Source organism: Bos grunniens, chromosome 19 (genome assembly GCF_055505025.1).
Source record: "Bos grunniens cultivar Pamir isolate PY7600 chromosome 19, Bosgru_T2T1.0, whole genome shotgun sequence".
NCBI lineage: Eukaryota > Metazoa > Chordata > Mammalia > Artiodactyla > Bovidae > Bos > Bos grunniens.
The window spans coordinates 49,555,092-49,583,048 of NC_141183.1; the positions used below are offsets into that span (position 1 = coordinate 49,555,092).

Below are 27,957 nucleotides of genomic sequence, written 5' to 3' on the forward strand. Positions count from 1 at the left end.
TAGCTCAACTGGAATTCCATCACCTCTACTAGCTTTGTTCATAATGATGCTTCCTAAGGCTCACTTGACTTTACATTCCAGGATGTCTGGCTCTAGGTGAGTGTGAACACACCATTGTGATTATCTGGGTTGCGAAGATGTTTTTTGTACAGTTCTTCTGTGTATTCTTGCCACCTCTTTTTAATATCTTCTGCTTCTGTTAGGTCCATACCATTTCTGTCCTTTATGGAGCCTATCTTTGTATGAAATGTTCCCTTGGTATCTCTGATTTTCTTGAAGAGATCTCTAGTGTTTCCCATTCTATCATTTTCCTCTATTTCTTTGTATTGATCACTGAGGAAGGCTTTCTTATCTCTCCTTGCTATTCTTTGGAACTCTGCATTCAAATGGGTATGTTTTTCCTTTTGTCCTTTGCTTTTCGCTTCTCTTCTTTTCACAGCTATTTGTAAGGCCTCCTCAGACAGCCATTTTGCTTTTTGGATTTCTTTTTCTTGGGGATGGTCTTGATTCCTGTCTCCTGTACAGAGTCACGAACCTCTGTCCATAGTTCTCAGGCACTCTGTCTATCAGATCTAGGCCCTTAAATATATTTCTCACTTCCACTGTACAGTCATAAGGGATTTGATTTAGGTCATACTTGAATGGTCTAGTGGTTTTCCCCACTTTCTTCAATTTAAGTCTGAATTTGGCACAGTCAGCTCCTGGTCTTGTTTTTGTTGACTGCATAGATCTTCTCCATCTTTGGCTGCAAAGAATATAATCAACCTGATTTTGGTGTTGACCATCTGGTGATGTCCATGTGTAGAGTCTTTTCTTGTGTTGTTGGAAGAGGGTGTTTGCTATGACTGATGCGTTCTCTTGGCAGAACTCTATTAGCTTTTGCCCTGCTTCATTCTGTATTCCAATTTATGATCATGCTTTTACATATAGGTTTGTCACCACTTACACAGGGATTGGGTTCTAAAGTCAGCTCATAAAGAAAAAACTTATTAAGTAACTATTCTTGGAAATTCCTTAAATCACACATAAACTACAGCAGTTGTGGTTTCATACATGTTGATTTTACATATGATTGTGGCCGTATTTATGTGCCAAATTGAAGACCAATACTCCATTTCCTAAAAACTCAGTTGATTTTTTCCCCTCCTGTACTGAGATAAATTGTTTTCATTGAGAAATAGATGAAAAAGTACTTGAACTTTCACATTTCGTGAAAACTACTTATTTTTAAAGAGCAGACACAGTTGGAACAAGCTGCTCCTGCTAGAGAGAATTAGGGACCAACTCCATCAGAGGGTTCAGCAGACTCTCAGCCCTCATATCCTCCTCACTCCACATTTGCTTTTCTTGAATGTAAAGGAGCCACACAATTTAAAGTATTTCTCACTCTATGGTTGAATATGTATAACTCAATTAACAAGTTAAATGCTTGTTTGACATGATCCCATTGTACTATTTATATTTTGATGGCTCCTAAATTTATTTTTCTAGCCCTGACCTTTCCCCCTGAGCTTCAGACTCATGTAATCAACTGCCCACTTGGACTTAACCGCCACTTGAAATCTATGAGGCATCTTAACATGCCCAAAATATAGGAAGTGATTTTCACCTTCCATGCCTCATCTTCACACAAAATAGCTGTTCTTCCTTCCGTCTTTCCTAACTCAGTAATCGGCATGCCACTTACCCCAGATTTTAAAACAAAAACATAGGAGTGATTCCTCCCTTTCACTCATATGAAATTCATCAGGTGTACTTAGATCTGCCTCCAAAACATATCTCAAATTTACCCATTTAATTCCATCAGCTCAGCTCATCACCCTAGTCCAAGCCACCACCATCATTTCTACTTTGACTGACCTCCCTGTTTCCATTTTTACCCTTGTCTCATTGTCACTTTTCTGATTTAGGAATTATTCTGCTTGTTTGTTAACATCTTCTATCAACACTAAAATATAAGTTTCCTGAGGTGAAATTTGTGGAGTGTTGTTTACCAAACTATCCCTAAAGTATAGAACAGTGAGTGCCTGGCATGATTTAGATAAATATTTTTCTAATCAAACAAATAACGATAGACCGTAACTCGGTAAACCCGCCCGACGTCTCACAGCCAGGAGGCCCCGCCCTCTCCCCAAGCCACTTCCGCCCGCCCTAGGCCTTCTGGGAGAGGAAGTCCTCTGCGCAGGCGCTATGAGACCACGGAGCTTTCTGGGTAAAGATGGATGCTCACGATCTGTTTCGCCGGCTCGGCGTGGGGGCCAAATTCGACTTGAGACGCTTTTCAGCGGACGCAGCTCGATTCCAGGTATTGTATCGCTTCCAGGCAGAAGCGCGAGTAACTGAGAAGGGGCGGGAGCCGGAGAAATTGCTGGCTGCTGGGGGAGCCCGCACTCGGAGACCCCGTGGCCTGGTTGTGGGGCATTTTCCCTCATTTGGCGTTCAGGTTACCGCAGCCTTCTGAATGAACCGTTTACCTGTCCTTCTGTAGACTTGGTTGGGTCTAGCAAGGAAATGTTTCACCTGCATTCCACCTCCCTAGCCGCTCTTCTGAGTTTATTGAAAGCACCGTTAGAATCTTACTCTCAAAAATTATCTTTTCTCCGAAACTGATGGAAAATAATTTGAAAAACAGCAACAACCTCAAAAGGAGAGAACAGATTATTTCACGGTGTTTGTCTTGGCTTGCCTGGGCATGTTTTGTTTTGTTTTTTTTTTTATTCCCGCTACTCCACGGCGTATTAAGTAGTGAGAAGAACCATTTGAAATGGGTGCTCTTACAGAGGGAAAGTAGTGAGTGATAAATCGAGAGAAGTTGGGGCCCAGTTGTGAAAAATCTTGAATATCAACTTTGGTATTGGGACTGGAGACATTTTTGTGTGTGTGCCACACCTGTGTTTCTTCTTTCTCTGACGGTATAGTGTAGTTGTTAAGATTTTGAACTCTGGAACCAGATTATTCAAGTTCAAATCCTCGGCCTCCCAGTTACCAGTCTTGAGACCTTGGTAAAGTTGCTTAACCTGTTAATGCCTCGATTTTTCTCATCTGCAATATTGCTATTTACCTTGTTAGGGTAGTTGAAGGAAGGAGGAATTTAATATATCTAAACATGGTTAGAAATTTGCCTGATTATGCAGTGTTATTGTTATGCAGATTAAGCGTAAGTGTTAGGCTTAAAAGTGCTAGTTGCTATTATGATTATTATTATTACTGTTATAAAGTCAGAAAAGGTGTCATCTTGGATTCCATTTGCCCAAACTCTTGTCAGCTCAACAGATATTTGGTCAAAGACAAAAAAGATTGGGAGTCATTGTACCCACGTCCTTACTGTCAGTGCTGCTAAAGTGATAACAATGCCAAATCTGTCCACAGATTTCATTTAAAATTTTTTGGGTTTTAGATAGGAAAAAGGAAATATGACTTTGATTCCTCGGAGGTGCTACAGGGACTGGACTTTTTTGGAAACAAAAAGCCTGTCCCAGGTGATTGTGGGGCATTAAGAACTCATCAGGAGCTACCAGATGAAGAGAAAACAGAAGAAAGCCAAATTGAAAGGAAGAAGCAGAACAGGAAAAAGAAGAAGATAACTTCAGGTTAGGGCTTGATTTATGGTTTTTGTCTTTAATTTTTTTTTCATTTACAGAAATAGTACAACCTTATGGTTACATGTCAGACAATATATGGCTGTTTGTCATTTGATAGCATTCAGGTTGTTTCAGGGTATTTGTGATTACAAATATTGTTACAGTAAAGATACTTGTAAACATATCTTTTTATACAGGTGCTGTTATTTCTGTAATTAGCATCCCCAAAGTGGATTCAGTGGGTGAAAGGGCACGCACACTTCTTCCTTTGAACAGATAACTGCAAAGTGACTTCCTACAGCCATGGCAGTGTTGGATACTGTTGGTCTTTTTTTTTTCCTCCCCAATCTAATGAGTGAAACTTTTTTTATTTATATTTTCTTGATAACTGGTGAGATTGAACATCTTTTCATAGGCTTTACTGGATATTTACATTTCAAGTTTTGTGACTTGTTTGTACTCGTTGGCTATTTTTCACAAGGCTTTTTTTTCAGTACTCAACTATAGGGGTATTTGTCTTTTTCCTTGTTCATCTATTAAGTTTCCTAGCCATCTTACCTTTTTGGTAGAGTAAATACTTACACATGATTTTTAAAAGTTATACAAGGGTGAAAAGTAAATTTTCTTCCCAGCGTTTTATCTCTAGTCCCCTGTTTCTCCAGAGGCAACCTCTGTTACTCAGTTTCTTAGATATTTTTGTAGAGATAGTCTATTGACATGTATTTATACCTCCCATAAAAAGCATGAATGATTGCATACTCTACGTGCTGTTCTGTTCTGAAACTTCCTTCCTTCTACCCCTCTTATAAAAAAACTATATCTTGGAATTTGTTATGAATGAATAGGAAATGCACTGCCTTGTTCATTTTAATGCAGCGTCACATCCCGTTATACATTCCATTATTGATTTGACAAGTTCCTAAGTGGTGGGCCTTTAACTTGTTTCTCCACTTTTGCTTTTACAGTGTTGCAGTAAATGTTATTCTACTTTGTGTATGTGTGGGTATATCTCTTTGATAAATTCTTAAAAGTGGGATTTCATAGTTAACAGATAAACTTATTTTAAATTTAGATATTTAGGAATTGTCCACCAGAAACATGGTATCATTAGGAAGTCCACTGCTTTGTTCATTGAGCCATAGCATAGTGTCCTGCTATATATTGTAGGGATGTTCCATTAATTGGTTTGACAAGTTTCTGTGTTACGAACATTTACTTTGCTTCCACAGTTTTGGTGACAGTGTTGCAATAAAAGTCATTTGCCTTTCCTGGCTACAGGGAAGTTTACTATAAAGCCTTCCATCAAGATGAATTCTAAAAGGACCTGACACCAGCTTAGGGAAAAGATTCAAATATTGGGCAACCAGAAACACACAGATACATCCTGTAATCATTGAGTAGCAAGTGCGGATAGATGTAAAGAGTTGTAATGGGAGAATTCAAGGTCTTGTGGATTAGTAATGATTCAGGTCTGTTAATGCCAACTGTCTCCTCATAAAAGTGAGCATAATTTTTTATTTTTTTAAAAAAGTCATTCCAGTTGGTGATGCCCACCAGCAGTGTATGAGAGTTTTCTTTTTCTGTTGTTATAATTTGCCTCCTCATGTCGCATTGCACCTTTTTTCTATTACACTGTCCATCTGTTTCTCTTAATTTGTTAGCGAATTAACTCTTGTCTAGCATACTGGGTTTACACATGTTTTCTAGCTTGTCCTCTCATAATCTTATTTGTTTTTGCCATTTTATGTGTTAAATATATCTTTTCCTTTATAATTTATTTTTGCTTTTGTGCCCTAAGCATTAAATTAATATATATTTTTTTAATTCTCCCATACTTTCTTATTTGTAGTTTCATTTTGTTATATTGAAATCTTTGGCCCTCTGGGATTTTATTTGGTGTAAAGAGTAAATAAGGAACTAATGTAATTTTTTTTTCCAGATGGCTAGCCAACTATCTTAATATATTGATAATCCATCTTCTCCCCATTGGATTCAGATACAGCTTTTATTGTAACTTATTTCCCATATATATTTGGGTCTTTGGGTTCTGTTCTATTTCATTTACTTCTGATTCTGTATTCATAAACCAGTACAAGCTTGTTTCAGTTAACATGGCTTTATGTTATAAATGAGCTTACCTGGTGGCTCAGACAGTAAAAAATCTGCCTGCAATTCAGGAGACCCGGGTTCAGTCCCTGGGTTGAGAAGATCCCCTGGAGAAGGGAATGGCAACCCACTCCAGTATTCTTGCCTGGAAAGTCCCATGGACAGAGGAGCCTGGGGGACCAGGGTCCATGGGGTCACAAAGAGTCGGACACAACTGAGAAACTAATACTGTGTTATAAATCCCAGTAGAGTAGTGTGGCATACCATGTTTATTGATTGAGCAACTAGATCCTTTCTCCCTAAAGTGAGCTATAGGATCAGTGCAAATCCAGTTAAAATTCTAGTTGGCTTTTTTGGTAGAAATTGAAAAGAATTAAAAAATTATAATAATAAACATACACTTACCATGTGATCCACCTGTTCTGCTCCAAGAATTTACCCAACAGAAAGGAAAACCTATGTTCTCACAAAGACTTGTATACTTGTGTTCATAATAGCTTTGTTTGTAATAGCCAAAAATATGAAATGACCCAAATGTCCCTGGACAGTGGAGGATAGACAGATTGTATATCCATACAATAGGACGCTCCCTATAAATAAAAGGTTTAAAATGATCAATACATGCTCCAACATAGATTGAATGGATGAATCTCAGGATAACTATACTAAGTGAAAGAAACCAGACTAAATTTAGTACATACTATATGATTCCATTTGTATAAGATTCCAGGAAAAAATAAAGTTAATTAATCAACAATGAGAGAATACAGGTTGTTGCCTAGGAATGGAGTAATGCATTATAAGGGGCTACAAGGAATTTTGGGAACTGATTAAAATGGCCTTGAATGTGTTGATGGTTTAACAGGTGTATTGTTGCTGTTGTTTAGTCACTCAGTCGTGTCCAACTCTTTTGCAACCCCATGGACTGTAGTCTGCCAAGCTCCTCTGTCCAGGGGATTTCCCAGGCAAGAATACTGGAGTGGGTTGCCATTTCCTTTGCCAGGGGATCTTCTCAGGTCAGGGATCAAACCCATGTCTACTGCATTGCAGGTGGATTCTTTACCACGGAGCCACCAGGGAACTCCAATAGGTATATACATATGTCAAAACTCCTCAAATTGCATACTTTAAATATATGCAGTTTATCAGTGAAGTTGGAAAAAATTTAAAAGAAATTCCAGAAGTAGTCTTTACTAATTATTGTTCTTAAAATTTTTTTAGCTATTCTTGCATATTTATTTTATCACGTAAACTTCAAAGTCAACTAGGCCAGTTACCAAAACTATCTAGTTGTATCAACTGTTACTTTTTCTTTCATTGTGAAGATATGGCCTATTTGTGCCACCTAAGAATGTTACAGTTAAAATCTTTAAATTTTTAAAAATATGTATTTTAGAAATTACTTCTGAAGAAGAAGTTTCTACTATACAGTGGATATCATCTGTGGAAGCAAAGATTGAAGATAAAAATGTTAAAAGAAAAAATAAACTAACTTCAGGAAAGTTAGAGCAGCTAAGAAAAGAAAAGGTGAGAAAAATATCTTCACCCTAATTGTTTTTCTGGCCTTGTGCCTTTTTCACTGTGCTTGGGTTTTTTGGTTCATCACAGTATGATTTTGTTAAGATAGAAGGTTATTTGTAGTAGTCTAGATTTTACTTTAATGAAAACTTAAAGTAGCCTTTGTGCTGTGGCTGAAATTTTTAAAATTTAAAATTCTTGAAAGTATCTTAAAATCTTGAAACTTAGGGTCAAATTTGAGAATGTGTTTAGAATTAATTTTTTTAGATTTATTTCCCTTTGATAAACATAAAATTGGCCCACTTTATCCTTTATGTTAAACTCACTGGTTTTGAAGAATTTCATGTGATGGGGATTTGAGAGTTGGAATTCTTAAGAAACTTGTTTTCTAACTTGGGACTAGGAGGAGTGGACTTCAGAAGAGACAACAAATATGCCATTGTCGAGTTTGCTGCACTCCTGCCATGTTATAGATGCAGTGTTGTTCAGCTCGTTTAGTAATCCTGAATCCAGAATTTGGCTGTCTGGATCAGAGAGTGGGAAAGCCAAAAAAAAAAAAAAAACCAACATCACCTGACTCTTCTAGTGGCATTCAGTCTTAATAAGTAGAGCTTTTAGGGTAGATCGTTAGAAAGCACCGGCACTTGTGTGCTAAGTGCCACATAAAGCAACTAGATGGATTCAGTGCCTGTCTTCTAGCCGTTTATATAAGATTGTGACTGTGACAGTAGCACATGAGTATGAATAATGTTCTTCGTGGCATTGACACATTAAACGTGGAAAGTGTGGCTAGATAGGTTTCATTGTTAGGAAGGTCATCCTTCTATGACAGGGTGGAAATTGTACCTAATATGTCTCTTTCACGTCCTGGAATTTAACTAGAAAGCTTCATATGCTACTAAAGCTTATTTCAGAAACTTACTATTGCTTTACAACATCTGACAATGTATTTTACCAAATCCCTTTATTTTACTTTTCAGCTAAACTTCTTCCGGAATAAACATAAAATTCATGTCCAAGGAACTGATCTTCCTGACCCAATTGCTACGTTTCAGCAGCTTGACCAGGAATATAAAATCAATTCTCGACTGCTTCAGAACATTCTAGATGCAGGCTTCCAGACACCTACACCAATCCAAATGCAAGCCATTCCAGTTATGCTGCATGTGAGTGTGAAGGCCTCGAAGTGTGTGTGTGTGCGTGTGTGTGTGTGCGTGTGTGTGTGTGCGTTCATTCTCTTTCCTCTGTCTGTGAGATCCTCCCTTCTGCCTTATCTCCCCTTGTTGAAATCCTTGCCATGCTCTAAACTCCATCTCTAATACCTGTGTCTCCATAAAATTTGTCTTGATCACTACTGCTTGATGTGATCTTTTTCCTTTACCAACACTCTTTCCCCTAACACCCAATTCTCCATGTTTTCTTTTTCTTGCAACATTTATCTTACACTTTATATACTATGTATTTGCACTAACTGCACTTACATTTTCCATTTAACTAAATGTGTTCATCTTCTGAGCATAGAGACTATGTTCTGTTTATCCATCATTGATTTGGTTTATAATATCCAAGAACTATTTCAGAAGTGCTGAATTCTTGTATATAACCTGACTTTGTTTTTAATTCCAGTACTTTAAAAGATTTTGCCCATGCCACGCAGCTTGTGGGATCTTAGTTCCCCAACCAGGGATTGTACCCACACCCTCAGCAGTGAAATCACAGAGTCCTAACCACTGGACTGCCAGGGAATTCCCATATCCCAGTACCTTTTATTATTGAGCTATATTTAAGTACCGAAAAAATACATAGATGTTAAGTGCACAGTTGAGTGAATTTCAGCAGTTTCATACCCTTGCCATTCAGTCCCCACCCCACCCTCACCCAGAGGTGAGCACTCTTCTGGTTCTTCGTGTTGTTTAATCTCTCAGTTGTGTCTGATTCTGCAAACCCATAGACTGTAGCCCACCAGGCTCCTCTGTCCACGGGATTTCTCAGACAAGAATACTGGATTGGGTTGCCATTTCCTCCTCCAGGGGATCTTCTCAATCTAGGGATCAAACCCACGTCTCCTACATTCCAGGTGGATTCTTTACCGCTAGCCACCAGGGAAGCCCTGTTCTGGTTCTTATTGCCATATATTATAGAATTCATATAAGTGGAATCATTCAGTATGTGTTCTTTTATTTTTGGTTTCTTTCTTTCACTCTGTGAACTTTTTTTGAGATTCCTCCATGTTGCATATATCAATTTGTTACTGATACATGAAATGCTGAGTAGTATTCTCTTGTATGAGTATACCATGATTTGTTTATGCACTGTTAACAGAGGTATGAGTTAACTTCGATTTTTGGAAATTAAGTTTTTCTGAGGTTTCTTTTTATAGTAGTGAGAGCTGACTTTTTCTCCCCACATAACCAAGGCGGCCTTCCCAATTGTAGTAGCCAAAGGGTATGAGTTCCCTCCCTCCTCATCTGTATTAATCCTTTTCATTTTCTTTGGGAAACTGAAATCAGAATATATTTGAAGGATGTTTTTTACTGACATTATAGCAAAATTGCTTTTAATTTTCATTAAAATGTTGTTTCTGTAGTGACCTTAGCTTAAAGCTTTAAAAAGCACAGTGACTTTTTGAAGATTGTCACCTATATATGACTGTCACTGGTGTTATCACCACTTTTTATTTTACATTTAGTCCTTCTGTTATTTATTAAAATTTTCCATAAGGATGGAGCAATACAGATACCAGGACCAAAAGTTGGTTTTCTGATTTAACTTTGATAAAGAGGATTAGGGAAAAGGAAAATTGAAATAATGGGAATATGGTTGTGGATTATCTTTGGATTTTAGTTATCTAGTTTCTTTACCCAGTTCAAATTAACTTTAGTGATAATGCTCAGAAACTCCGTTGGGGTGGTGGTAGCAGAGATGGGTGATGTTAGAAAAGCAAATATGGGAGAAGTTAGAAGAATGATGGGAATGTGAGTATCTGGACTTGCTGTGTATAATTTTATTTTTATGGCTGGTAGCATTATTTGACTGGCACTAAAAATGTATGTACTCTTCCTTATACTTAATATACTCTGTTTTTAGGGTCGAGAACTTCTGGCTTCTGCTCCTACTGGATCTGGAAAGACTTTGGCTTTTAGCATTCCTATTTTAATGCACCTGAAACAACCCACAAATAAAGGCTTCAGAGCCCTGATTATATCACCAACACGAGAACTTGCCAGCCAGGTATAACCTGTAGTTTCTGAAAAGTATGTGTTTGTGTTTGCCAGTCATCTTTCTTATTTGAGGGTAATAGAAAGGTCCAGAAGAGAAGGGCCGTGTCTTTGTCATGGTCAAGTATAGTGTACAAAGCATACTTCTAAGTGTCTTACTGCATAAAGTCTTATAATTTTCTAAAATATGATGATCTTAGCATTTATACTGTGGTATATGCTCTAAGATCCTTGTAGTTGGAAGGCTATTGTAACATATGTGTGTTAGTTGCTTAGTTGAGTCCAACTCTGCAAGTCCATGGACTGTAGCCCGCCAGGCCCCTCTGTCCATGGATTCTCCAGGCAAGAATCCTGGAGTGGGTTGTCAGTCCCTTTTCCAGGAGATCTTCCCTAGGGTTCGAACCTGGGTCATCTGCATTGCAGGCAGATTCTTTACTGTCTGAGCCACAGACAGTAGTGGGATGTGGTCTGTAATATATAGTTCCTCTTTAAAACTTTTTTTCTCACTTAGAAAAAAGGAAACCTCATCTCAGTTTTTGAGAAAGTAAAACTATACTGTGATCCATTCGACTCTCCCCGTGTGCTTAATGTAAACATGCCAAGTATGAAATAGTTTTGAAATGGTACTTTATTCTTAAAAATAATACAGAGTTGAAGAGTTTTGATTTTATCTCTTGGAACTGGTTTACTAGACCTGAAGAAACTACTGAATCTTATTTGGCATTGATGTTCCAAAATGCCAAGATTCCAAGTTAATGTACAGATTATCATAAGCTTAATTTCAGGTATTCACGGATTGATACTAGATCTATTTTATAAATACTAAAAAAGTGACTGTACATCTTATCCAAGTATTTCAGCAGCTGATGTTTTTATCATTTCTGTTTTAGATTCACCGAGAGTTAGTAAAACTGTCTGAGGGAACAGGATTCAGGATACACATGATCCACAAAGCAGCAGTTGCAGCCAAGAAATTTGGACCTAAATCATCTAAGAAATTTGGTAAGGGATTGCTAGGTAGCACAAATGGTAAAGAGTCCACCTGCCAGTGCAAGAGACTCGGGTTCAATCCCTCGGTGGGGATCCCCTGGAGGAGGAAATGGCAACTGACTCCAGTATTCTTGTCTGAAAATCCCATGGACAGAGGAGCCTGGCAGGCTCCATGGGGTCACAGGGCCTGACACAACTGAGCATGCATTCAAGAGGATGGAAGCTGTAAATTCAGTTCAGTTCATGCTTGAAGTGTAAGGGATTTGGAAATTTCAAATATCCTAATTGCCACCTAAAAATTCTTAAAGTGTAGTTAGTTCGATTTTTAGAAAAGCTGAAAGAAATCTCCTTTCACCCAGTAGTTACATAAATATATACCAGGGGTTCTCCACCTCACCCTCCACCCCAGGGATATTTGGCAATATATGGAGATATTTTGTCACAGCTGGGGAGAGGTGCTACTATTAGAGGGATAGAAGCCAGAGATAGTATTACACATTCTGCAGTGCACAGAACAGCCTCCTACAGCAAGTTGTCTGAACCAAAATGTCTGTAGTACTGAGACTGATAATCCCTGCTTTATTCTATTGGTTGTTAACCTGCCATGGAAGTATTCTGCAGATAAGACTGGCTTACATCCCTACTCTTAACATCCACCAGAGAAACTCTTTTACTTGGCTTTTATCTTGAACTTCTGAATAAAGTTCCATTTAAGGAAAGTATTTTCCTGAAAAACAAACGAATGTTTGAAAAGCAGACTGTGGGATGATTGTATTCTTGCCTCTTAGAGGCCAAGTTCAGTTTAGTCGCTCAGTTGTGTCCAGCTCTTTGCGACCCCATGAACCGCAGCACGCCAGGCCTCCCCGTCCATCACCAACTCCCGGAGTGTACCCAAACTCATGTCCATTGAGTTGGTGATGCCATCCAACCATCTCATCCTCTGTCATCCCCTTCTCTTCCTGCCCTCAATCTTTCCCAGCATCAGGGTCTTTTCAAATGAGTCAGCTCTTCACATCAGGTGGCCAAAGTATTGGAGTTTCGGCTTCAACATCAGTCCTTCCAATGAACACCCAGGACTGATCTCCTTTAGAATGGACTGGTTGGATTTCCTTGCAGTCCAGGGGACTCTCAGGAGTCTTCTCCAACACCACAGTTCAAAAGCATCCATTCTTCGGCACTCAGCTTTCTTCACAGTCCAACTCTCATATCCATACATTACTACTGGAAAAACCATAGCCTTGACTAAACGGACCTTTGTTGGCAAACTAATGTCTCTGCTTTTTAATATGCTTTCTAGGTTGGTCATAACTGTCCTTCCAAGGAATAAGTGTCTTTTAATTTCATGGCTGCAATCACCATCTGCAGTGATTTTGGAGCCCAAAAAATAAAGTCAGCCACTGTTTCCACTGTTTCCCCATCTATTTGCCATGAAGTGATGGGACCAGATGCCATGATCTTCGTTTTCTGAATGTTGAGCTTTAAGCCAACTTTTTCACTCTCCTCTTTCACTTTCCTCAAGAGGCCCTTTAGTTCTTCACTTTCTGCCATAGGGGTGGTGTCATCTGCATATCCTAGGTTATTGATATTTCTTCCGGCAATCTTGATTCCAGCTTGTGCTTCCTCCAGCCCAGTGTTTCTCATGATATACTCTGCATATAAGTTGAATAAGCAGGGTGACAATATACAGCCTTGACGTACTCCTTTTCCTATGTGGAACGAGTCTGTTGTTCCATGTCCAGTTCTAACTGTTGCTTCCTGAGCTGCATACAGGTTTCTCAAGAGTCAGGTCAGGTGGTGTGGTATTCCCATCTCTTTCAGAATTTTCCACAGTTTATTGTGATCCATGCAAGTCAAATAAAAGGAGAGTAAGGATTTAGTAGTTTGTGCTATGATGGATTAAAAAAATACGTACATTAGTTCGTTGTGTTATTGGTATAGTGCATATCAGCACTTCTCCCCACTTGAGGTTATTAACTGAAATGCAGGGGACTTAATCCCCTAGTTCAAGAGGGATGAATGTTTTGCAATTTGTACCATTTGTTTTTCCTTACAGATATCCTTGTGACTACTCCAAATCGACTAATCTATTTATTAAAACAAGATCCTCCAGGAATAGACCTAACGAGGTACATTACTTTAATAATGTCTTTTATGTTTGTTTTTCATTAAGTTGATTATATTTTGTCCTCAACTATAATATAATACTTGTAGTATTGCCCTTTGGAGCTTGCTATCTGCCAGCTTTCAGTCAGTGTTGGTGCTGAGAAATATCTGGCCTGAAATAAAGTTAACGGATTCTGATAAGCAATTAGTACAGTTTCCCTAGAAATTTTTCACATCTTTCAGCAGTGGTGATGGAGTTCCTAACGTTTATCTGAGGTTCTGATATTGCCAGTGGAGCTTCATATCCTTGGGGTCTAATGGAATAGGTACATTAATTTATGTTGATCTTGTTTTACCTTTTTATTGCTTATTCTTCTTGTACCTTTTTCTGGTACAATATGTAGATCTGAGAAGCGTCATTGTGGTTTGACTTCTTTATGTGTTCCCACAGTTTAGTGACGTGTCCTGGATCTTTCAGTTCAATAAGCTACAAATGTTTTTTGTTGTTGTTTCTTAGTGTTGAATGGCTGGTAGTAGATGAATCAGATAAACTGTTTGAAGATGGCAAAACTGGGTTCAGAGACCAGCTGGCTTCCATTTTCTTGGCCTGTACGTCCCACAAGGTGAAGAGAGCTATGTTCAGTGCAACGTTTGCCTATGACGTTGAACAGTGGTGCAGACTGAACTTGGACAGTGTCATTACTGTATCCGTTGGAGCAAGGTAATTCTTCCACGTTATCCCACTGATGGAAAAAACCACACAAGTCATTATTTTAGACTAAAAGAGACAGGTTGTGTGGCCTAAGATTAATAAAAAGAGTTTTACTGAAAGAAACATATTCTTTAAAGTCAAGATTGATTAAGGATATTCTGTGTTAGAATAATCTAAAGGGACATTCTCATATTGTCATGTAGATATTACTGTCATCGTGCATTTAGTTGATTTTTCCCTTCCATAAAGTATGACCATGAGCTCTGTGGCCACCCAGAGGATTTAATCTCTTTGATGGCTTAACTCAGTAGGGCTGAGAGAAGGAAGCTAATGTTACTGAGCCACTTGATTTATAATTCCTTTTTAAAAATATTTTGGGGTGCATTTATGCTAATTGGTAGGGAAAAAGTTTTATGAAATTATAATACTTCCCCTTGATACACTGTAGTGCAACCCATGAAGTAGTATGGAGCTTCCCTGGTGGCTCAGACAGCAAAGAATCTGCCTGCAGTGCAGGAGACCTGTATTCAGTTGCTGGGTTGGGAAGATTCCCTGGAGAAGGGAATGAACATGTACTCCAGTTTTGCCAGGAGAATGGAAATGAAGTAGTAAAAGTGAAGATTGTGGCTGTATGAAAAAGTGCTTGTAATACCGTGTTAAGTAAAAAGCCAAATGAAATAATAAAGAATATCCTAGCTACTTCCAACTTAAAACTCCTGTGTATAAAAAGAAAAATAGAACAGATTCACCATAAATATAATTATGAAAGGAGATAACAGAGTGGAAAAAGTATTTATACATAGTATATTACAGTGGCTTATAGAGTGTTAATAAAGCCTTGAGATACCTCACTCCAACTATCTGTCTATAAATAAACCTTTGCTATCATTATGAAAAAAATTTAGCCATATGAAGCAACCTTTAAAATGTTCTGATTTTACCCATTAATTTTACTTTTAGAAAGATTTTGAAAGATTGGAAACATGAAAATATATGACTAGAACACAACAAAATATCAAAATTTATCGTTTTGATATTTGGTAGAATTGTGGGCAACTTATTGTTTATGTCTTTTTTTAATTGAAATAACATTTTTATAATCAGAAGAGAACATTTAAAGACTTAAATAGACATTTCTCTGAAGAAGGCATCCAGATGGCCAATAGGCACATGAGAAGATGCTCGATATCACTAATTATTAGAGAAATGCAACTGAAAACTGCAATGAGGCACCACGTCATACCAGTCAGAATGGCCATCGTCAGAAGGGCTACAAAGAATAAATGCTAGAGAGGGTGTAGAGGAAAGGGAACCCTCCCACACTGTTGGTGGGAATATAAGTTGATGCAGCCACTATGGAGAACAGTATGGAGATGCCTTAAAAAATTAAAAATAGAGTTGCCATATGATACATCAGTCTTATTCCTGGGCATATATCCAGAGGAAACTAATTTGAAAAGATACATGTGCCCCAGTGTTCATAGCAGCACTATTTATAACAGCTAAGATGTGGAAACAGCCTAAATGTCTACTGACAGGTAAGCGGGTCAAGATGTGATATGTACATACACAGTGGAATGCTGCCGCTGCTGCTGAGTCGCTGCAGTCGCGTCCGACTCACTGATGCCATTTGCAGCAACGCAGATGGACCTAGAGATGATGATACGAAGTGAAGAAAGTAGAGTCAAATGTGATATTGTAGAATATGTGTAGAATCTAAAAATGATACAGGTGAACTTCTTTACAAAACAGGCAGACTCATGGACATAGAAAACAAACTTAGGAATACCAAAGAGGAAATGAGGGGGGAGGGATAAAGCAGGAGTTTGGGGTTAGCAGATGCAAACTTCTAAAGGTAAAATACATAAACCACATATAATTACCTATAATGGAAAAGAGTTTGAAAAAGTGTGTGTGTGTATAACTGAATCACCAGAGACTAATGCAACATTGTAAATCAGCTGTACTTGAACTAAAATTTAAAAACCTTGGTATAACACAGGGAGCTCTGTGACAACTGAGAGGCGTAGGACAGGGAGAGAGGCTCAAGAGGGAGGGGACATACGTACACTTACGACTGATTCACGTTGTTAAATGGCAGAAACCAACACAACATTGTAAAGCAGTTATTCTCTAGGTAAAAGTAAATTTCAAAAAACTTTGTCTTTAAAACATAAATAATTAGGTACTTATATTGATAATGGAAAAAATCATTCTGTTGGAGGTATGTGTAAATTTTTTCATTTATTTAAAATTTATGGGGAAAAACAAAGATTGGCTGTCACACTGTAAGATATGTTTTCTTTCTCAGGAATTCTGCAGTAGAGACGGTAGAACAAGAGCTTCTCTTTGTTGGTTCAGAGACTGGAAAACTACTGGCCATGAGAGAACTTGTTAAAAAGGTAAATTTGGGCTGCATTTTCAAATTTTGATGAAGCTCACCAAGCCTTGTATTACTGACGGGAGGCTGAGCACGTTTTCCTGCGTCGTGTTTAGTACTGCTGCTGCTGCTAAGTCACTTCAGTCGTGTCCGACTCTGTGTGACCCCATAGACGGCAGCCCACCAGGCTCCCCCGTCCCTGGGATTCTCCAGGCAAGAACACTGGAGTGGGTTGCCATTTCCTTCTCCAATGCATGCCTGCATGCTAAGTCGCTTCAGCCGTGTCCGACTCTAGCAACCCCATGGACTGCAGCCTACCAGGCTCCTCTGTCCATGGGATTTTTCAGGCAAAAGTACTAGAGTGGGGTGCCATCGCCTTCTCCGTCGTGTTTAGTAATCCAGTGGCAAATCAGTAAGAAGCACATTGGAGCAACTCGTCCCAAGTGGAGAGGCTCACCTCTGAGAATAAAGTTAAGTTTTCTGTCCCCAGCGCAGGGAAGGCTAGGAAAAGACATAGTTGATGCCCCCAAAGCCTCCTTTTTCCACATCTGTGAACTGGCAGACCTCAGAAATACTGGGGGTTCAGTTCCAGACCACCACAGTAAAGCCAGTGTCACAATTAAGTGAGTCACAGGAATTTTGGGGATTTCCCAGTGCGTAGGAAAGTTGCATTTACATATGCTGTAGTCAAGTGTGCAGTGGCATTATGTCAAAAAAACAATGTACACACCTTAATTAAAAATACCTTATTGCTAAACTTGGTAACCATCACCTTCAGCGTGTTATATTAGTAACATCCAAGAGGACTGATCACGGCTCACCGTGGCAAATATAATAATTGTGAAAAAGTTTGAAATATTCTAAGAATTACCAAAATGTGCTACAGAGACAAGAAGTAGGCAAATGGTGCTCGGAGAAAAATGGTGTCGATAGACTTGCTCGAACATAGGGTTGCCACAAACCTTTGATTTATGAAAAACCTGCCAAGTGCAATAAAACAAGAGTATGCATGTATATATAAATCTCCCCCCACCACTCTGCTGCTTCCATGTAGAACTGGGGCCTTACATGAGTAGGGCCCACTGGAGTGGGGTTTTTTGTTTTATGACTGAATTGATACAAATATAGTACTTAGAATAGTGCTTGGCACATTGTGCTATTTGTTAGTTATTGATATCACTTGGCAATAGGAAATAGAAGGTTTTGACAGATATTCACATAGGATTATACTCCAGGGATTTTTAGCCATGCATGAATTTGTTTTGTGAACCTTCTGAAATTGTGTGAATGTCTGACTACCTACTAGACAGCTTCATATGTCGCATTAGATTCTGAAAGGATGTATGGACCATAATTACAAGGTCAAGTCCTAATGCTGACAGTTGAAAATATAGAAAGCTGGTTTGAGAGAGAATCAGGGTTTGATAATACAAAATGTAAAAATCATTTGCTTAGAGCTGGTAGTTATAACTTAAACTTTGTCTAACTTGATAAGATAATTTTGAGAGAACTGAGAACCAGGAACTAAGCTTTTTGGAATACCCACAGTTAGGATAAATAATGGATTAAAGTGATAATTACTACATTTTAAGAAGGAACAAAAATGTTCTGAGGCACAGAAGCAAACGTGTTTATTTCAAGGAGTAGACATCCATTGCCGTAGACAGGTGAAGGGGGATTAATTAGACAAGATTTTGGGGATGGGCAAAATGGAGAGTACTGTTGAAGGGAAGTAGGAAAAGCCCATTGTGGAGAATGGGTGCTGAGGAAGATGGAGGCAGACTTAGACCACAGGTCTGAGAAATTTGGCAGTTTCTAAATTGAATTAAAATCTTATGAAATGATGCAGTTATATTCTTAATTATGGGTTATGTGTGCTTTCTTTTAGGGTTTCAATCCACCTGTTCTTGTTTTTGTTCAGTCCATTGAAAGGGCTAAAGAACTTTTTCATGAGCTCATATATGAAGGTATTAACGTGGATGTTATTCATGCAGACAGAACACAGCAACAGGTAAAGTCAAATGTAAACTTTCAAAGCAACAAAGAACTAAGTACTGGCATTTATGAAGCACTTGTTTTCCATTCCCAGAGTGGTGCTAAAACATCTCTCGTATGTTCTCTTAACCAGAGAGATAACACAGTCCACAGCTTCAGAGCAGGAAAAATCTGGGTTCTTATTTGTACAGCCTTGCTAGCCAGAGGGATCGATTTTAAAGGTGTGAACTTGGTTATCAACTATGACTTTCCAACCAGCTCAGTGGAATATATTCACAGGATAGGTGAGTCACGTGCCCACCCCCACTCATCTGTCTTAGCATGTCTACCAGAGTCCCTTCAGCATGTTCATTTTTTCAGTACTGTAAAAATCCAGTGACTTGTATATGTGAATCTTGAAGGTCCCATTCCCTTCAAAAATGAGTTTTTTTTGGTTTTTTTTTAATGATCTGATTTCTCTTAGGTCGAACTGGAAGAGCTGGGCATAAAGGAAAAGCTGTTACATTTTTCACTGAAGATGATAAACCATTATTAAGAAGGTAAATTAGGAGAAATAGCTTAGCATTAAGTTGGCAAAATTAGTTCTTTATTCTTATACACAATCGATGGATAATTACAAAATGGCTATGTCCCAAATTCTTTTATGATATTAGTCAACCAAATGTTAGCCATGAAAGAAAAACGATCAAAAGGCTTCGTTTTTGTTCTTCCGTTGTTAGATTTGGAAGTATTCACAAGAGAGTATTCATTTAAGTTTCATACTCAAAGAATTCTTCCAATAACATCACTTGATATTAATCACAAGGTAATATTAAGGTTTTTGGATTAGTGAATAGTTAAAGTTAATCCCTGAATCTCTTTATGTTACAGCCTAGTCAAAATGATCTCAGCATGGTACATTCTTCCCATTACTTTTAGGGGCAGATGGAGTTTATCTTTAGTCCCAGGTCACTTGTCATAGAGGAAAAACTGCTTTAGTAACACACTCCAGTATTATTCAGTTGTAGCTCCTTGAGGCCTGGGTAACATATGATGGATACATTTTTAGAATCTCATCTTAATTTAGCCCATCATCCTAGATGTTAATGTAAAAGCTGAGTTGTGTTTCCTACACTTGGGCTGCCTACAGTAATGTTAGGCTGATGATAACTGACAGCAGTTCATATTTCTAACAAATCAAGCTGTGGATGGAGGTGGTTTATACATTGACCTGTTTCTCAGTTGTGGCACAGATTTTGATTTGTGCCTTCTGAGCCTTGGCTCTGTCAACCTTGGTTTTGTCGTGAGCAGACTCGTGTGATATGTAGGGGACTGTATTCCAGCAGCCTTGATGCACCTGAGTTCTCCTCAGCAGCTCTAAGCATGTGACTCTGATGACCCCCCCCCCCATATCATTGTGTGCACCTCAGTTTTCTTTTCCATCTGGGAAATGGGGATAATGATGATACTTACTACAAAAGCTTCTAAATGACTGTACATTGAATAAGTGACTGTACATGAGAAGCTCAAGTCAGCCAAGCCCTATGATTTAATAAATTTAAGTGTGACTCTGACTTCAGCGTTTTCATCCAGCACTGGGCTGTGCTGGTTAGGGCTTGATGCATGTTGAGTAGAAGCCGTTGCTAGCTAAAATTATTCATCAGTACCTTGATTGCAGTCCAGCAGACTCTTCTCTCAGTAGTCCAATGTGATTGCTTCTGGTAATAATTGATCAGAACACTTTACTGGATTAGTTTCTTGTTTGTGTAGTCTTAGTTCCTCTTCTGTTGTACAGAGGGTTTAAGTACATAAACAACAGTTTGACAAGATACAAATTTATGTTTACTGATACCTTTTTCAGTGTTGCCAATGTTATCCAGCAGGCTGGATGTCCTGTCCCAGAATACATAAAAGGTTTCCAGAAACTACTAAGGTACAGTCTTAAGTTTACTTGGGACTTCTCTCTCTGCATGTACATTCTTACTTTCACACTCGTACATTGTGGTTCTATCAACATTACTGTTTTAGAACCTTCTAAAGTAAAAACTTTCCACTTAAATATTTGTGAATATTGTGTGCTCTTTCCCTGTCAGTTTTTCATCCTTGAAATTTTAAGTACTCAGATTTTTTAAATATTAAATGTGAGTGAAATATGCTCAGATTTTAATTCATAAAGCTAGTAAAAAGTAGTTAATTAGCCAGAATCACACTCTAGCGCTTATTGGCAGGATATGAGTGACACATATTTTAATCATAATCAGTGCCTTTGTAAAAATTGGTTGAATTTCATCTCTTTGGATTACCGCTCTAGATACTATTAGGTAAACTAGTATATTAAAGTGGATACAGTGTTGTCACTATAAACCAGTAAGTAGATAAACAAATTTTGTGACCAAGAACCAAAACTAGTTTTAGTTTTAGCTCTCTAAATTTAAGTTGCACTTAATTCAGTTCTTTCTTCTCTTTGTAACTTCCAGTAAACAAAAGAAAAAGATGATTAAGAAGCCCTTGGAAAGGGAGAGCATTAGTACAACTCCAAAATATTTTTTAGAAAAAGCAAAGGATAAACGGTAAGTATATGGTAAAAGTTAGTTTGACTCTGTCATTTTCATATAACATGGGCTTTCTTTTTCCTTAGGATAGATTTTTAGAAATAAAATTTAATAGGTCTACAGTCCATTATGGAGAAGGAAATGGCAACCCACTCCAGTATTCTTGCCTGGAAAATTCCATGGACAGAGGAGCCTGGGGGGCTACAGTCCATGAGGTCGCAAAGAATTGGACACAACTGAGTGACTAAACATTAGCAACAGTCCATTATAGAATCTAATAAAAGTAATATATCAGGTTGCTAATGATTTGGAAACTTGGTTAATTCAATCTTGGAATTTGTCTTAACATATTAATGAATTTTTTTTCCATCTTTGGAAATATGATTTCAATTCACTGTGAATTAGAATTGCACTGTCCACTGTCTCCACATGGAGTTCCCAGGTAGCACTAGTGGTGAATAACCCGCCTGCCAGTGCAGGAGACTAAAGAGACACAGGTTTAATCCCTGGGTCAGGAACATCCCCTGCAGAAGGCCATGGCAGCCCACTCCAGTATTCTTGCCTGGAGAATCCTATGGACAGAGGAGCCTGGCGAGCTACAGTCCATGGGGTCACAAAGAGTCGGACACAGTGACTTAGGACACATGGACACACTATCTCCACCCGGCCTGCATCTGGACACGCTACAGAAGCCACCTGTTAGGACTGTCAACTCACATCAATGGAATCTTCCTTGAAGCTTCATATTCTGGAAAGGATTTCAGTAGGATTTACACTGAAGCATGTTGAAACATCTCTGAAAAGTATAATTTGAGTAAATTATAAATTTATTTATATGTAAATTATAAACATTTACATATTTATATGAAATTATACACATTTACATATTTATATGAAATTATACACAAATTTGTTTATATATAAATTATAAGCTTGAGTAAACTATAAGTTCAGTCATTTAGCTTAATGTTTTGAGGATTTCAAAGTATAGTTTTTTTCTTTTTCTTTTTTTTTTAGAATGTACACAGGACTACCTTTTTTGCCTATCACTACTAGGAAACCATGATCTCATGGAGGTAGACTGAAATATTCTGCATAGTACTATTCTTTCCAGTATTTAAGAAAAATGACACTTTAAATTCTGTCAGTACCAGTTAATATATAACATATATAAAATGTGGGCATTTGCCAAGTACTTACTGTCCATCTTTAGCCTTACTGCATGTATTTGTATTACATATGTACTACATACATAATATGTAGTAAGATGTTAAAAGGGTGTAAAATGAGACCCCTTTCCTGAACTTAGGGAAAGGAGATTAGTATACATGAAAAAAATAATTAGAAAATAATTTTTAAGTAAAATAGAAGCTAGAGAAGGGAAAATCATTATGAATTGGTGTTGTTTGCAAAAAGTTTTACAGAAGTAGAATTATCTTCAGGGATAGGTAAAATTTAGGCATGTAGAAGGAACAAGGTGAACCCAGGTGAGAAAACTGGCCTGCACTTTCCTTATGAGAAGAGTCAGCCTGACATTTTGTATTAATTGTGGGAAGTCATGTTCAACCCCAGTACATGGCATGTACAGAGTGTCCCAAGGGTTTAGTGGTTTTGAGCTTTAATAACGGGAGGAATAAATGTTACAACCTTACAAAAATATATCACTGGAAAGATTAATTCATACCTAATCAGTTTTGTGCCTCCTTAATGCATTTTTTATTTTTCTTCTTTGTGGCAACAGTTCCTGGGTGGATTGGTAGAAGATTAGTAGACCAGTGCATTGGCACAGGAGGTTGCCCTGCTTTGTCACCTTATCTGTCTCACTAGACTTTCTCCTGCGATGAGCTCTTTCTGAATTGTTGCATGTACATCAGAACCTCATTCTTGGGTGATCGTAAAGCTAAGATTGAAAGTGCAATCTTTTCAGGTACTGACTAGCAGCTGAGGAAAGTTTTTACCAAGACGGAAAATCAACTAGAGCATAAGATCGTGGCTCTGTTGAACTATAATAAGAAATACTGATATTTTAAATTATGTATTTTGTTGATTTTTATAAGTCTGTAGCCTTTATGCCCTGAAGTTATTAAAACTTACGGCTGCACTGACTTTGAGGACACTTGATATAAACCTGTCCCTAGCCCCTGCTTAAGGTGCTTTAGTTGTCTATTTTCTTCACATTTAAAAACCATACTTCTTAACATAACATACACATAAGAGTTGATCTGACACCAGCTTGCCTTTCCACTGTAGATGTTGCTATAATGATCCTACCCACACCTGTGGCCTCAGCTCTGTGCTGATTACTCTTAAGTCCATATCTTCAGACCCTGCTTCCCAACTGAGTAATACACCTAAATCCTGTTGCCTAGTGGACCTCACTGCAGGCACCACAGACTCACCCTGGTGTAGTAGAGGGTGGAGGAGACTGGATTTGGAGCAAGAACTGGCTCTAATATCACCTCTTCTGTGTGATTTTGAACAAATCACTTCACATCTTTAAGCCTCTTTCTCCCTATATGTAATGGAAATAGTTATATAAATAATAACTCTGCTGCTGTTAGTGAAGGATTGAGTTGATTGGCATTACTCTACTGTAGTATGCAAATGTTGATTATTTTCTCAAAAGTGTTTTTCTTGGGTTAAGAGTTAGTTGATGGCATTTACCATTCAGCAGACTCTAAAATCAGAATATCAGAGTTCATATCTAATATTACCAGTGTGTGATGATCTGCAAGTTACTCAACCACTCCACCTCGTTTTCCACATCTGTATAAGGAGGATGCTAATAGAATCTTTTTTCATAAGTTAGAAGATCTGAGTTGATACATATAAAGCACTTGTAACAGTGTCTAGCAGTTAATCAATGTGAATTCTTTTTATTAGGTCAGAATCTTTTATGCCATGTTGTAATGTAGTTTATTGTGGTGTTTCTGTCTCACTTAGGTGGATGTGTTTTTCTAAAGGGCAGAGACACAGCTTTTTTTTACTAATGTCTCATATACTTGATTGTGGAGGTTTCAGTAAATGTTTATTAAACTGGTAGAGCTTTGGAAAGTACATATATCTAAAATTTCTAATTCAACTTTCCTTTCATTATCACAGGAAAAAGGTCACTGGTCAGAACAAGAAGAAAGTAGCTCCTGAGGACAAAAGTTAAAAACAGACTTTTAAAAGAACTGTATCGCAAATGTGATTTCGTAATTCCAGCATGAATGTTTTTTTCATGGAATATATCGTCTTATAATCACCTGTACCAAATATTTGACGTCAACCACAAGAACATGGGACTGGTGAAAAATGATCCTAAATTCTCAGTGTATCATGTCAAGTTTTAATTCGTAGGTGATTTTTAAATGATTATACAGTGGGAAAAACATTCAATGACATCCGTGTGGTTTGAATCCAGAGTGATACTTCTTATAGAAGAACTAAAGCTTGTACTTAAAGTAACAACACCCAAATGTGGTAAGCTGGATTTTTCCCTTCAAGTGTGAAGGCAGGTGTTGTATATGCTGTGGAGAGGCATTTGGAACTACATGGCAAAGTCAAGTCTTGAGAACCCACTTTTTTTTGGGGTGTGGTGGGAGGGAAATGGACAAGAGGCAACACAAGCTGTCTACCAAGAATAAATCTACTCATCTCTCTTATTTTGCTGTTTCTAAATTTGTTGATGGCTTTTTGTAGTAGGAGCCATAACAATGAGATTCCTTTTCTCCCCCCATACAGCAAATTCCCATTGGCTATCTATTTTACATATGGTAATATAAATTTCCATGGTACTCTCTCTGTACATCTCACCCTCTCCTCCCCTCTCCCCTTGTCCATAAGTCTGTTCTCTATGTCTGTTTCTCCATTGCTGCCCTGCAGATAAATTCTTCAGTACCATTTTTTCTAGATTCTGTATATGTGTTAATATATGATATTTATCTTTCTCTTTCTGACTTACTTCACTCGTATGATAGGCTCTAGGTTTATCCACCTCATTAGAACTGACTCAAATGTGTCCCTTTTTATGGCCGAGTAATATTCCATTACTCAGAACTGGACATGGAACAAAAGACTGGTTCCACATAGAGAAAGTAGTACATTAAGGCTGTATATTGCCACCCTGCTTATTTAACTTATGCAGAGTACATCATGAGAAATGCTGGACTGGAAGAAACACAAGCTGGAATCAAGATTGCCGGGAGAAATATCAATAACCTCAGATATGCAGATGATACCACCCTTATGGCAGAAAGCCAAGAAGAACTAAAGAGCCTCTTGATGAAAGTGAAAGAGGAGAGTGAAAAAGTTGGCTTAAAGCTCAACATTCAGAAAACTAAGATAATGGCATCTGGTCCCATCACTTCATGGCAGATAGATGGGGAAGCAGTGGAAACTGTCAGACTTTATTTTTCTGGGCTCCAAAATCACTGCAAATGGTGACTGCAGCCATGAAAAACGCTCCTTGGAAGAAAAGTCATGACCAATCTAGACAGCATATTAAAGAGCAGAGACATTACCTTGCCAACAAAGGTCCAGCTAGTCAAAGCTATGGTTTTTCCAGTAGTCGTGTGGATGTGAGAGTTGGACTATAAAGAAAGCTGAGCACCAAAGAATTGATGCTTTTGAACTATGGTGCTGGAGAAGACTCTTGAGAGTCCCTTGGACAGCAAGGAGATACAACCAGTCCATCCTAAAGGAGATCAGTCCTGAATATTCATTGGAAGGACTGATGCTGAAGCTGAAACCCCAGTACTTTGGCCACCTGATTCGGAGAACTGACTCATTTGAAAAGACCCTGATGCTGGGAAAGATTGAAGGCAGGAGGAGAAGGGGATGACAGGATGAGATGGTTGGATGGCATCACAGACTCAATGAACACGAGTTTGAGTAAACTCCAGGAGTTGGCAATGGACAGGGAGGCCTGATGTGCTGCAGTCCATGGGGTCACAAAGAGTTGGACATGACTGAGTGAACTGAGTTTTGTACAGTGGAATAAAAAATTGACTTCATACATGTAAGGTACTTGGAGTGGCACCTGACATGAATGTTAGTTATGGTCATCGATACTGTAATAAACTTTACTCAGCAACATTTGAATTAAACTTACTTATTTCCTGTAATCAGTCTTTTATTCTAGAGTCAGGATGGGTAGACTCCAACTTAAAATATTTTAGATGGGACAAAAATTGTTCATCTTCAGAATTTATGTAAATGGAGACCTATTGCTGCAAGGTGCAAGAAATACTGTACCAAGCCTGTGATGTTTTCGTTCTTGCAAACAGATCCTTGACTCACAATATACTCTGGAGGTGGATGCACTGGTGCCACCCTTTTGCCAATCTTTTTTTTATTATTACTGAAATTGAGGGTAATACCAACTATGTCTCAAGATTAGAAGCACTTAGCACTGTGCCCGACATGTGATCACGTCACAAAAAAATATTCTTTAAATACACATTGTTTGGTTAGGAATACAAAGCCTCATAACATAGTCCCTGCCCTAACAGTGTAGTGGCGGGGATAAAGTAAAGGACAAATAGTGTGGTAAGTGCCATGTTAGACATAAGGCCACAGTGCTGAAGCGTCACATGAGAGCAGCTAACCTGAACTGGAAATGTCAGGAGCGGCTGACAGCCGGAGACTTAAAACAGCCAGCATGCAAAAGAGAACAAAGTATTCCCAGCAGAAACAGAAATTATGTCTTTATGATCCTTGAAATACTCCTCCCCCCCCCCTTTTTTTTAGGTAGTTTCTCCTGTCTTAAAATCACCCATCTTTTAAAGTGGCTACATAAGCCTATATCAACTTGATTTGTCAATGGATTTATATGGAGTTTGGTCGTATGTATCAGTTTATATCAATTGGAACATCTGCTACACAGTTCCATCTAAAAAGGGGAGGAATGAAATTTGTGGACATGAGGGAAAAAAACAGCACACTGTAGTTGAAATAAGCAAGGACTTTGAGGTCAAACACTTTAACTTGGATCCTGGTCTTGGTATTTTGCAGCTGTGTGGTCTGAATTACAAATTCTTTTAACCTTGTTTTTTTTATCTGAAATGCCAATAGTAACTCTTAGGGACACTGAGGATTTGAAACAGTAAAGTTTCTAACCAGTGATTTGTGCCCAATAAAGGATAACTATTATTATGAACTGTCTCCCTGTAAAAGCCCTGAAGCAAGAGTAAAAGATAAAGCTAACTATAATATTACTTGTTCAGTGGCTAAGTGTGTCTGATTCTGCAATCCCAAGGACTGCAGCATGCCAGGCTCCCCTGTCCTCCACTATCTCCCAGAGTTTGCTCAGATTGATGTCCACTGGGTGATGCTGTCTAATCATCTCATCCTCCGCTGCCCCCGTCTCCCTTTGCCTTTACTCTTTCCCAGCTGCAGAGCCTTTTGCAATGACTCAGCTCTTCGCATCAGGGAGCCAAAGTATTGGAGCTTTAGCATTAGTCTTTCCAATGAATATTCAGGATTGATTTCCTTGGGGATTGACTAGTTTGATCTCCTTACAGCCAAGGGACTCTGAAGAGTTCTCCAGCACCACACTTGGAACGAATCACTTCTTCGGTGCTCAGCCTTCTTTATAGTCCAACTCACACCCGTACATGACTATTTGAAAAACGACAGCTTTGAGTACACTAACCTTTGTCGGCAAAGTGAAGTCTCTGCTTTTTACACTGTCTATGTTTGTCATAGATTTCCTTCCAAGCAGCAAGCGTCCTTTAATTTCATGACTGCCGCTACCTTCCGCACTGTCCGTAGTGATTTTGGAGCCCAAGAAAATAAAATCTGTCACTTTCCCCTTTTACCCTTCTGTTTGCCCTGAAGT

At 38.4% G+C, this 27,957-nt stretch overlaps 1 protein-coding gene across 2 annotated transcripts; it reads left to right on the top strand.

The window, feature by feature from the left end:
- Positions 1 to 2,142: 2,142 nt before the first annotated feature.
- On the top strand, positions 2,143 to 26,242 carry DDX52 (DExD-box helicase 52). 2 transcript variants are annotated; one of them, XM_086360395.1, is made up of 15 exons: positions 2,193 to 2,305; positions 3,398 to 3,590; positions 7,084 to 7,214; positions 8,186 to 8,371; positions 10,293 to 10,436; positions 11,314 to 11,425; positions 13,467 to 13,539; positions 14,034 to 14,237; positions 16,540 to 16,630; positions 18,497 to 18,619; positions 18,737 to 18,887; positions 19,067 to 19,142; positions 20,444 to 20,515; positions 21,060 to 21,152; positions 24,237 to 26,242. In XM_086360395.1, exons 1-15 carry the CDS (start codon positions 2,219 to 2,221, stop codon positions 24,289 to 24,291), a joined length of 1,791 nt encoding a protein of 596 aa, XP_086216521.1. In that variant the 5' UTR covers positions 2,193 to 2,218; the 3' UTR covers positions 24,292 to 26,242. The 2 variants fall into 2 exon arrangements, with proteins under 2 accessions (XP_086216522.1, XP_086216521.1); XM_086360396.1 differs by lacking the exon at positions 3,398 to 3,590 and having other exon boundaries at positions 2,143 to 2,305.
- Positions 26,243 to 27,957: the final 1,715 nt, after the last annotated feature.

What these genes read in the sequence shown, in the direction of transcription:
- DDX52 (XM_086360395.1), top strand. Translation starts at nt 2,219, where the DNA reads ATGGATGCTCACGATCTGTTTCGCCGGCTCGGCGTGGGGGCCAAATTC. An exon ending in CCATTCCAGTTATGCTGCAT is followed by an intron (nt 8,372 to 10,292) that starts GTGAGTGTGAAG and finishes CTCTGTTTTTAG; the next exon opens with GGTCGAGAACTTCTGGCTTC. An exon ending in TGAGAGAACTTGTTAAAAAG is followed by an intron (nt 16,631 to 18,496) that starts GTAAATTTGGGC and finishes GCTTTCTTTTAG; the next exon opens with GGTTTCAATCCACCTGTTCT.